The 12,390-nt window shown below is 36.4% G+C and overlaps 1 protein-coding gene and 1 long non-coding RNA gene across 16 annotated transcripts in view; one reads left to right on the forward strand and one right to left on the reverse strand.

Moving 5' to 3' along the window:
• LOC103129595 (ankyrin-2-like) overlaps window positions 1–12,390 on the reverse strand; it is a 200,855-nt gene that overhangs the window by 121,091 nt on the left and 67,374 nt on the right. For all 15 annotated transcript variants that reach the window (XM_016665234.1, XM_016665238.1, XM_016665236.1 and 12 more), the window contains exons 2-3: window positions 8,393–8,494; window positions 4,612–4,710 (exon numbers count right to left, since the gene is read on the reverse strand). In XM_016665234.1, coding sequence (XP_016520720.1) covers window positions 4,612–4,710; window positions 8,393–8,494 — 201 coding nt within the window. The remainder of the gene's footprint in view (window positions 1–4,611; window positions 4,711–8,392; window positions 8,495–12,390) is intronic.
• On the forward strand, window positions 506–1,457 carry LOC103129592 (uncharacterized). The gene is made up of 2 exons (XR_001660024.1): window positions 506–1,182; window positions 1,268–1,457. It is a non-coding gene; the product is annotated as an uncharacterized LOC103129592 (long non-coding RNA).

Below are 12,390 nucleotides of genomic sequence, written 5' to 3' on the forward strand. Positions count from 1 at the left end.
TGATGCTGACGTCCTCTGTGCACTTGTTGATGTAGGCTGACACAGTTATAGCGTACTCATCGATGTTGATCTGGTCGTTGTAAGTGGCTGCTGCCTTGAACATATCCCAGTCAGAGCACTCAAAACAGTCCTGAAGTGCCTCCATGGCCCCCTCAGTCCACATTCTCACCTGCTTCACTGTAGGTTTTGTTCTGATCAGCAGGGGCTTGTATGCAGGAATTAGCATAACAGATAGGTGGTCTGAAGAGCCAAGGTGGGGGCAGGGGGCTGCTCTGAATGCTCTGAATGCCAGTTTCCATCAGTCCAACATCAGGATATGGCTGCAACTCACAACACGATGCTGATGGAGGTCCTCCCACCCTACTGTTCATTCCTTAATCCCACTCAGGAACCTTTGTCAGCATGATGATGGAAATTAAAATGTAATGTAATTTATGTAATTTCTACAGCACTGTACAGCTTTCCATGAGGAGATTGTCCTGTGGTTCCTTTGCTACCTTTTTTTTGTTCTCTGCATTTCTGTCTTTTTCTTTCTGAATCACCATGGCATGGTCCATCAAAACATTACAGCAAAAGCGTAAATGTGAATTTTGTAGCCTCTTCCCATGACTAATCAATTTGACCATCTCATCTGTACATAGAGAAACTATAACTTATTATTTTGAGTCACTGATATGTTAACTGACAGAATTTTGAGAGCTGAACTAAAGATTTTTCAAGCAAACAAATGCTATTTTTGCTGTTTCTACAAATTGTTTTGAGAAATGCGTTTACTGTTTTGTAAATGCCAACAATGACTTGAGAAATCCACCAAAAGTGACTGAGAAAATCTAACATAGCATAAATTGTCTCAGGTGTATCTATTTGTTTGCCTCTATGAAACGTGTTCACATTTACAGCTTTGTTTCTGCTAGCTTGCAGGAATTGTATCTTACATAAATGGTTGAAGACAACTTATTGGGCTTCATGCAACTCGGATAAATGGTGAGTATCTATTTCATAAATTGCCTAAAACAGTTATATATGTTTTTATTTGTGGTTTTTGTTTGTGTATTTTGTCTGGTTGCAGAGAGGATCACACCTGTAGTCAACAAACAAAGATTTAAGAACTACTGACTTTTCAGTCAGAAATGATCACACCGCCTGGTTGAAGTACCAGTCTCCATATGCAAGTCAACAAAGGTGAAACAAACATTTAAGCGAATGGTACATTTATATGATGTTCATGTAGTGCATCTTTCTAACTTTTGCTTTGTTTGTCTTCCAGCAGAGAGGAAACACCCGATTGACAACATGTGAGTCTCAATTTCAACCTGTGACTGGGAAGACTACAACCATCCTGAGCAAAGTCTGAACTCAGTGACTCTCAACCCAGAACAAGAATCGTTTTATCACCGGTTTTTCTTCTACAACAGGCTATCTCTTATGTGGACACATGCTGTTTTTTTGTTTGTTTTGTTTTCCAGATCTCAGTAATACCGTGAGGAGACTGGACAAAAAATAGAATCGGTTCTCTTTCTGTATAGAAATGCTGACAATTTACACTTCCTTGTGTGTTGTACTATAATTTTTATGGTAAAATTCTGGTAAGAACAGTGACCAGTAATTTACCATAAGGTTTTTTTTTTGTTTTGTTTTTTTTTTGTTTTGTTTTTTTACAATAAAATGTCAATATATCATACAGTCTGGCCGTGTTTTTCACTTATGTAGATTTTATACCTCAGGCAGTATGACCATATTTACTACGGCAAAACAACATTTAATTTTTTTTTTTTAAATATTTTAGGAAATACGGTATTTTACCGTATTTGGGAAATACGGTAAAAAACTGTCAGTTTTGGTTGCCAGAATTTTACCGTATAAAGACGGTAAAATTCTGGCAACTCAGCTGCCAGTTTTTTACCGTAAATTGAGGCCGTTTTTTTTTTTTTTACAGTGTATGTCTCGAAGGATTAAGGCAGTTCTGAAGGCAAAAGGGGGTCAAACCCAGTTCTAGCAAGGCGTACCTATTAAATTGGCTGGTGAGTACATAAGCTGTACAGNGTTTTTAGAAGACACTTTCTTCAAGCTGTGGTCCAGGAAAAAGTCTGCATCTTTCAAGAAGACCATGATTTTTATGCAGGACAATGCTCCATCGCATGCATCAAAGTACTCCACTATGGAAGGCCTTAAAGATAAAAGAATAATGAAGTGGTCCCCTTCCTCAAAGCAAACTCCTACTCCTTTGTTTGCCTCTATGAAACATGTTCACGTTTACAGCTTTATTTCTGCTAGCTTGCAGGAATTGTAACTTACATAAATGGTTGAAGACAACTTATTGGCCTTCATGAGACTCAGATAAATGGTGAGTATCTATTCCATAAATTGCGTAAACTGTTATATTTGTTTTTATTTGTGGTTTTTGTTTGTGTATTTTGTCTGGTTCCAGAGAGGATCACACCTGTCGACAACAAACAGGTTTAAGAACTACTGGCTTTTCAGTCAGAAATGATCACACCTCCTGGTTGAAGTACCAGTCTCCATACGCAAGTCAACAAAGATGAAACAAACATTTAAGCGAATGGTGCATTTATATGATGTTCATGTAGTGCATCTTTCTAACTTTTGCTTTGTTTGTTTTCCAGCAGAGAGGAAACACCTGATTGACAACATGTGAGTCTCAATTTCAACCTGTGACTGGGAAGAAAACCATCCTGAGCAAAGTCTGAACTCAGTGACTTTCAACCCAGAGCAAGAATCGTTTTATCACCGGTTTTTCTTCTACAACAGGTTCTCTTATGTGGACACATGCTGTTTTTTTTTGTTTGTTTGGTTTTCCAGATCTCAGTAATATCGTGAGGAAACTGGACAGAACATAGAATTGGTTCTTTTTTTATCTGAATTTTTAAATAGAAATTGTTTCTTTAAGTGGATTACTCGTAATCTGTATTTTTGTTTAATTTGAATGTATTTTCTTTATAACTTTCTGTATAGAAATGCTGACAATTTACACTTCCTTGTGTGTTGTACTGTAATTTTTATGGTAAAATTCTGGTAAAAACAGTGACCAGTAATTTACCATAAGGTTTTCGGTTGTTGTTTTTTTCTTACAATAAAGTGTCAATATATCATACAGTCTGGCCGTGTTTTTCACTTATGTAGATATTATGCCTCAGGCATAATTACTACGGCAAAACGACATTTTAATTTTTTTTTTAAATATTTTAGGAAATACGGTATTTTACCGTATTTGGAAAACACGGTAAAAAACTGTCAATTTTGGTTGCCAGAATTTTACCGTACAAAGACGATAAAATTCTGGCAACTCAGCTGCCAGTTTTTTACCATAAATTGAGGCCGTTTATTTTTTTACAGTGCATGTCTCAAAGGATTAAGGCAGTTCTGAAGGCAAAAGGGGGTCAAACCCAGTTCTAGCAAGGCGTACCTATTAAATTGGCTGGTGAGTACATAAGCTGTACAGGTTATTTTTTCTAAACTTCAGAAAAATAATTGTTAGGAATGCATAAATATGAGAATTTGTGCCGATATTGACACCCAATATTAATACTGCTGTTATGCGAATATTTGTCAGTATTTTATTTTACTAAATATTTTTGTCGATTACTTGATTAATCATCAGAATAATGAATAGATTACTTGATTACTAAAATAATTGTTTTAAACAGGGACTGCACAACTTTTAAACTGACTGTGGCACACCACACAGAATGTCACACAGGACTAGACACGTGCAGAGGGGGGGACTAGGCGGGCTTGAGCACCTGCCCCTTCAGTGGCCTCTGCACGGCCCTGACATAGTCTTTGCCAGGTCACCACAACAACTGAATAGGAAATTAAACTCCCATGACACCTTCACCAAATCCAAAAGGAGAGAATCCACTTACAGTATGTCTCACAAACACAGTCCATGTCATAAGATACAGTGGCAAAAAGTTTGCAGTTGAATATACAAAAGACTACATACTCACAGTAATCTTTTGTGTAACTTTAAAATTCTTCGTCCATTTAGAAATACTTTCCGGCATAATGTTTGCTAACACTTGCACTTTGGAGCATCACCAAGGTTAGTTGCAACATGACAAACTGGAAGTAACTCCTTCTCTTATTGCAGCTTATGGCAAGACCGGTATTCTCTGAGGAGGGGCCTGGCCCCATGGCACTGACCCCACTTTACGTATCATTTTCCTTTAACCCTCCACCTTTACTCTGGAGCTCTGTTTCGGGAGTAAAAACATGCAGAACTTGTTTTTCTCAATGAATAACATCTGTCATAACTGCAGAGGAAATCTCTTTTAAATTAATAAGTTGGTTTAAACATCACTAGAAGTTTTTTAAAAAGGAAGCTCGATAAAGACTGACTTTTCTGTCTGGTGTCAGATTTCAGACTCACAGAGGAAAGATCAGCGGTCATGGAGCTATAGGTCAAGCTCGGCTAAAGAACTGAGCTTCTGACACAAGCCGACAACAACGTGTTTACTGCTATGTTGAAACAGTGAATGAAAACAGGTGGTTTATCTATAGAACAATATTACATGTTAAAACTGGATATGTAAACATGTACAACGACTACAGCTGATGTTGGATGTTATGCATGGATATATTATATCTTACCTTTGTGGATGAATCCACAGATGCACCCCGATCTAACAGCTCCTGGACCAGATCCACATGACCTTCCTTGGCAGCCAGATGCAAAGCATTCAGACCATTCTGGGGATAAAAGAAAGAAATATCAGAGCTGAGGTTCGAAGACAAGGCAAAGACAAACTGTCACATTTGGACAAAATAGTTACAACCTTATCTTCTAAGTCTATCATTAAAGAAGCATGATTGTCATCTGTGTCCATCTTTCTAGGGCACAGGAGCAGTGTGAAGAGCTGCTTATCAACGTTAGATTACATGTGGAACCTTGTAATGCTGCAGTGGACCAGAGCGATTACTGGGAATGAAGCTATAAATAGTTGACTGTGTTTGTGATTCTGTGTGTGCAGATACACACACACACACATACACACACAGTTACGCACTAGCTATAATATCTGAACTGTAATGTTATTGCACTGGCACTGATCTGTGACCTGTAAAGCTTTAAACAAAGAATGAAATGGGCAAATCCTACTGATTTCAACCTTGTAGTAGTTTTTAAGACCTCTGTTAGTATCTTCCGTGGGCACAGCAGTGTCATGTGATGTTGGAGCAGCTCACAAATGACACAAACACAAGAATGATACTAAGGATAAGGAAAAGGGAGTGTGATTAAAAAAAGTCTGATTGTGATGTGTGATACAACAGTAATGTGATTTCTTCTGAATCCACCTAATTCAGAAGATCTATTTGTGTGTCGTTTTTGCTTAGTGCTTTAGAGTATCTGCTCATTTTGAAAACAATTAGCACACCTATCTTCCCCTGATTTATTTATTTATTTTCAGATCAATTCTAAGGTGTAAAGTTTCAGTTGAATAAAATCTGTAAACTTTTGTTATTGACTGTTAAGAATTATTCAGGTAGTTAGAAACCCACAAGAACAAAATAAAACATGGACAGTAGAGACCAAGATATAATCATAAAGAGAATATCTAAGACCATTATAGAACATGTAAATTATGTCAAAATTATATTGTACTTGAGGATAATAGTTTTTCAAAGACACCTCTAAGAAAAATATAATATGAACTGAAGTTAGCACTTTAGCTCTTTAGTATTAGTTTCTTCTAAATACTACGTTGATTTCACACTTTTGCAGAACTAACATTTATGATTACTGCATGGGGTTAGAGAATCTAACTTCTTTGTCAGTTGTGCCCAAAACTACTAACTAGGAATATTTACTTTAGTAACTTTTTGAAAAACTATAGAAATAGTCTTACTGGACCTGACTGCTATGTCTACTTGTCTAGTCTATATTCTTTGAGGAAATGCTACTTAAGCTTGAGAACAATTTATGTCTACCACCTCTGCTGCACATCACCACAACCCCTACAGTGAAACATGGATGGTGTAGAATCATGATGTGGAAAGGTTAAGTAAATGCTTAACAGTTACATTTCCAATGGACTTCAAGAAGCTCCAACTGGGGTAAGTTATCTTCATGTTTCTCCTTTGGGTATATAAATTCCATAAAAAATATGGTAACACTTTATTTGACAGGGTGTGAATAAGTCTGACATGACACTGTCATGAACATGACATGACACCTGTCATGAACATCAATAAGCCTTCATGAATATTCATGGCTGTTGTCAAAGTGTCATTCGGTAAATTATGACACTTTCAATACAAAGTTGACATTATTCAAAATGTCTTTGTTACGACAACTTGACATTAACCAATAAACATAATTTGTCATAAATATGTCATAATAGTAGTCATAATAATGTCATTAACTGTTATTACACTATTACACTGTCAAAAACATTAACAAAACAGTACTTATTTCCCCCTACCTGAAATAAAACGGAACAAGTAGGACCAACAATAAAGATTTCATTAAGCTTTAAAAACAGTCATTACAAATTCATCTTACATCAAGTGAAACAAGTGGCACCAGTTATGACGATGTCATTAAGTGTCATTATAATGTCAATAATATTATCTCTTATCAACATAATTTTTAAAGTTTAATCTGTAATACTTTTATAACATATTTATGACAGATCATGATTTTTTGGTTAATGTCAAGTTGTCATAACAAAGACATTTTGAATAATGTCAACTTTGTATTAAAAGTGTCATAATTTACCAAATGACACTTTATGACAACATTCATAAATATTCATGAAGGCTTATTGATGTTCATGACATGTGTTATGTCAGTCTTATTCACACCCCATCAAATAAAGTGTTACCAAAACAACTTACTAAGTCAGAGATTTGTAACATTGGTAACGCTAAAAAAAAGCTTTTGATGGATTTAGCTAAGTTGGCTAATTCAGCCTTATGCCAACCAGGCTCATTGAATTGATCTTCCTCATTTCCCTAGAAAGATGGATTGTACAGAAACTCACACTATCACAGTCACATTGGGGCATCACTGAAATAATGACATACTAACACAGAACTCAATTATCACACAACTGTTTGTAGCCTAGCATGTACCACCACAAAACTGACTCTAATGCCTGTATTATAGGTATTATTGTCCTGGACTTAAATAGTTCTTATCTCAGTGAAGTTGGAAGTACTAAACAATTAACAGAAGTTTGTCAGTTATGATGTTTTTCAGCAAACATATATGTATTTTTTTTTGTTTTGTTTTGTTTTTTTTTTTGAAGAAAACAGTAATGATGGATTAGTAGGAAATCACAACAGTGACTTTCGTATTTTGAAATTTATTGAACACGGCAAGTTACAAATAAAATTACAGCAATGCAATACACAATAAACATTCAAAGGAGTGGGAAGAAATATATACTTATTAAAAACCACTCCTTCTCCAGAAACATCACAAAATGATCTCATCCTATTTATATGTATTGTATCAGTATACTTTCATTCTACTTTCAGATTCTTGCTTAATACAATAAAATGATATGCTAGTAACAGCTCTAATAGTATTAGCAATGATAATAATGATAATGTTGACACTAACAATGCTGTGTAACAACAACAACAACAACATAACACATCAATACAGTTCTTGTTGTTAAAACTATTTTTGGACATAGTTTTAATTCCACAGTCAGTCATGAAGTTATAAAACAGCAACATACTACAATTCTTTGTAATGTTTCAGTAGGCCATTTCAAAAACAATGTAAGTTCTTGCTGCATCTCCTGCAGCTGCAAACTGACCTGTTATGTATTTACTTCTGTGTACCTCAGTTGTACTTTGCAATTTTCCATCAGTTCAACTTTGTGTAAAGCATGTTCTAAGCACTTTGTATTGCCTTGTTGCTGAAAATGTGCTATATAAATAAAATTACCTTACCTTACTACAGTTTAAAATATCTTCAAGGGTAAGAACGAGCAGTGCCAACATCATTCCTACTACATTAGCTGATAATAAAAAAATCTTCCACACACCACAGAGCCAGTGACAAATTTTACACTTCCATTTCATGTGACCGTTGTTTACTTGGCTACTCATTATAGCTGTTGCTAGGCCAGGCCTGTTTACACGCCATCAGGTTTCATCTCTCTCCTTCCTGGGAATGTTAATGGGCTTAGAGGACACTAGATAATGACCGGGCCTAAATAAAGAATCTCTCTGAGTCTACCAAACTTCTCATCATTAGAGGAGTAGAAACAATTCTGTAAACAGAAATAATGTATGTAGTCGGTACTGTGTAGGTGTGAAGGAATTTAGGCTCAGATGACAGTGCCCTTAAAGTTGCCATAAATACACTGGTGGGTGGATGGATGGACGGACGGACAGACGGAGTTCTATTTCCTACCTGGTTACAGGTACTGATGTCCACACCTCCTTTGAGATATTCCAAAACTTTGTCAATGTTCCCTGCTCTTGCTGCTCGCAGAAAACTGGTGTTGCTATCCGACTGAAAGAGACACCAAAAAAACATACAGAACATATTTAGGTCACAGATTTAGTTAATTTAGCTGCTGTACAAATTTTAGTCACTTTTTATCAAAGCTTTGCAACAGACATGAATAATCTATATTGGTGCTAGTTACTTCACAGGGCATTAACATGCATCACAATGTTGAGTGATGGTTTGACTAAGTACAAGTTTTTTAAAACAGTTTTGACAGCATTAGAGGCTTTATTTGATGTATTGTACATCAAATATACTTCTGTACAATTCATGTATAGCAAATGTATGCTTGTACATGCACTATGAGTAAATCATCCTATGAGCCTATCAATGTATGTGCATCCCCAACTGGGAAGGACATGTCTCCTGTCTCTTTTTGGATGCTGGGTGAGCTACAGTTGGAAACTGTCCAGAATGATTCAGCAGTTTTGTCCTTTCTGTGTCTTCATCCAAGCTAAATCCTGGCTTACACACAGCTTGTTCAAAGCTCCCAGAACTCTCCTCCTCCTGTGGAAAAGCACTGTGTGATGCTTATTTTTACCGCATTCATGCTGCTTTGACCAGAGAGCCCAGAGTCAGCTACAGACGTCCTGAAACACCTCACTTAGGCTGAGCAGATAGGTTTTGCATTGCCAATGGTATCTGAACACAAACATTGTCTCTAATAAAGGTTAAGGATTGCATGAAACATGTAACCATCTTCTTTATCCTAGGCTGTCCACAATATTGCAGTCTGATATCAGAGAAAAGGATGCAGTACTGACACTGCAGCACTGATGTCTACATCACACACATACAAACAGCAGTGATCTGACTTTTCAAGTTGACCCGCAGTCAGCTATTGTTTGCTTGCTGCAGAAAACTGCACTGCACCACAAAAAATCAGCAACTTTGAACTAATAATATATGTACTTCTCTATACTTCACAAACTGTTCTCTTTTCTTTCTCATGGAAAAAATTACCCTTGATGTTTTCTATACTACTAGAACTTTTAAATATGGTTAAATATGGAGATAAATATGTCTACTTTAAAACCCCTTTACACTCACCCCCAGCATTCTGCTGCAGGTTAGGAGGTTTTAATGTAAATGTGGTTTTGCTGCCACAGCCATAAATTGAACACCAATGTAGGAGAAGCTGTAAATTTAATTAACATAAAGGCACTAAGTGTAGTACTTTTTTTTAAAAAATATAAGTCTGAGTGATTTTAAATGGACTTTTTCACAGCTATACCTGTGCTGGTGATATGGCAGATAACTTCAAATGAAGTTAGCTGACCAGTTCAGGCAACATACATCTTAAATAGTTTTTTGTTATAAAGTAAACTTTTGAAGTTAATAAACCCCTATGCAGTAAATGAATATGCATCAGCTCAATCTGACAATAACCATCAGTTGTGCTTAGTCAGTTATCTATAGTGTAGGTTCATAGTTAATCTATCTTGCTATTTATGCACTGTAAAACATTTGAGCTCCATTTAGTTGTGTCTACCATCTTCTACTCTTTAGGGCAAATAAATGTAGTGAGTGTTAGATTTTGAACCGAAATTTGTGAGTTCGTGAAAGATAATCTTAAAGTAGTAAGTTGCGTTAACTTTATGAATTTTGTCAAACCTCCAAGAATTGAATACACCAATTTTTAGGTTAGCACTTAAAAAAACTGGAAGAAGAAAAAGACAGGAGCAGGAACTATTTCCCAGAGTGCTTAGCGGCATGTTTGTGTATCTTGGGTTACATCGTGAGTGAGATGGAAGTGTGTTACATTGATCAGACTCTTCTGTGTGTTCATTTTACACAGAAAATGCAAAGCGTGAGGATAATGTCCTGTTCACACTAAATATTTTTGAGCAGAATTCACTCATGTTTAATAAAATTCATTATCAGATCAGAAATTACATTCATGTAATTTGAAACAAGAATTTAAATTATTCTATAGCAGCGGTGCCCAAAGTTGGTCCTCAAGGGCCGCCGTCCGGCATGTTTTAGTTCTCTCCCTGGTGTTAGTAGTAACAACCTCTTCAGCAAGTCATTGTTGTCTTTAGGCCTCTAATGAGCCATCATTTGATCCAGGTGTGTTAAACCAGGGAGAGAACTAAAACACGCAGGACGCCGGCCCTCGAGGACCGACTTTGGGCACCACTGGTCTAAAGGAAAATAAGTAGTCATTTTAATTTCATAACATGACTGGTAAACATGCATCTCCATCAAACTTTTTAAATTATGCAGTTAACTGCAGTATTCAGCAAATGCATTGAAAATATCATTTCGACTAGCATTTCTAAAATACAGGTGCAAAAATATATTTTATTTTCTATGATGCTCATCTTCTTCTTGACCAGAAAAAAACATGTTAAAAAAACTCATTCTAGTATCGAGAAAAAAGAGTCACATAGTTACCATAGAATGACTGTAAAAACAGCTTAACCTGGCTGAATACATACTTCCTCTTCATAGCAGCAGAGTCGGTTTATGAAACCTTGTTTTAATCATCCTTGTGTAACAGACTGGTTGCTATAGTGACCAAGAGAACCCTCAAGCAATGTCCTTAAATAAAAACTATATGGTAATGCAGATAAATGGAGATAAACTGAATCCTACAGAAAATATTTCATAAGTAATAGATGAAATGGGGCTTAGTTTGCCTCTAGATAAAATGTAGATGTATTTGGTCAGGTCGTCCTGAAGATCACGACTGGGCTGAATGAAAATACAAACACTTTAAAGGCATTTACAATGAGGTACATAGGAAACATTCGCACCCCGGCGTCCTTCACAACTCCTCCAACATGCCCTTTCTTTGTTCCTGCTTATGTTTCGTCTTGTGTCTGGACGTTTTACCTTCTGGCTTAATTAAACCTGCCAAGTGTGACAAATCTCTGTTCTTAAGCTTGAGCATGAACATTTTCCATCAAACATTCATTTACAAAGTCACTGTCTGTTTCTCTGGAATGCATCAATAATGCAAAGCCACCGCCTTAGTCGTCACCAGCATATCCATTCTCAGAGACCAGTGTTCAGCCTGGGAGCATCTTACCCCCACCCACTTAACACAGAGACAAGCATTGCCTTCTAACGAGGTAACCATGACAACTGGCTTTTCTGTCTATCAGAGAAGCCTGCAGAGTAAGCACAGAAAACATGGAAGGTCAGAGCTCTCTTCCAGTCTGTATGGAAAGATGTCACATCAAACCGATTATTACATATTTTTACATCTAAATATGTACATAAAAGAATTGTGGTGGGACTCCATAGAATGATTTAATTGCATTAATTGCAGGGGCTGTAATTAGTTGAACTTTAATAAAAAAAACTGTGTATAAAGAAAAGAAGCAACATTTTCAATGCAAAGCAACCTTGCTCCAGCTAAATTATTGAATAAATCGACAAATGAGTTGGCAGTTAAGTTAAAGCCTGAATATCCAAGTTTATCTTTAATCGGCCTGATCATTTAAACCAAAAACTATTTCAGGATTTAGCTCACATAGACAGTTGCATAAAAACAAGATCAGAGGGATCTGGACAGAATAACAGTGTCTCTTGTCACCCCTTTCTGCATTTATGATATTAAAAGCTCCTTTGGGTAGCGCACATTAGTCTGTGATTATAGTTCCATAAATTGAGATTATGACAGCAATTCAATCAACACAACAGTTTGTCCACAGGTATCACATGACTCCAACAGAACGGTTGAACATGAACATGATGACCTTTCAATTTCAAATTGTGATCTTCACGGCAACTTTAAAATCTACATTACTAGTTACTAGTGTATATATATATATATATATATATATATATATATATATAATTCCTTTCTCACCCTCCATGGGTTGCCTCTCTCTCTCTCTCATCCTCTGAGCTCGGGTCCTCTACCAGAGGCCTGGGAGCTTGAAGGTTCT

The sequence above is a fragment of the Poecilia formosa genome, unplaced genomic scaffold, assembly GCF_000485575.1.
Source record: "Poecilia formosa unplaced genomic scaffold, Poecilia_formosa-5.1.2 Scaffold558, whole genome shotgun sequence".
NCBI classification, from domain to species: Eukaryota; Metazoa; Chordata; class Actinopteri; order Cyprinodontiformes; family Poeciliidae; genus Poecilia; species Poecilia formosa.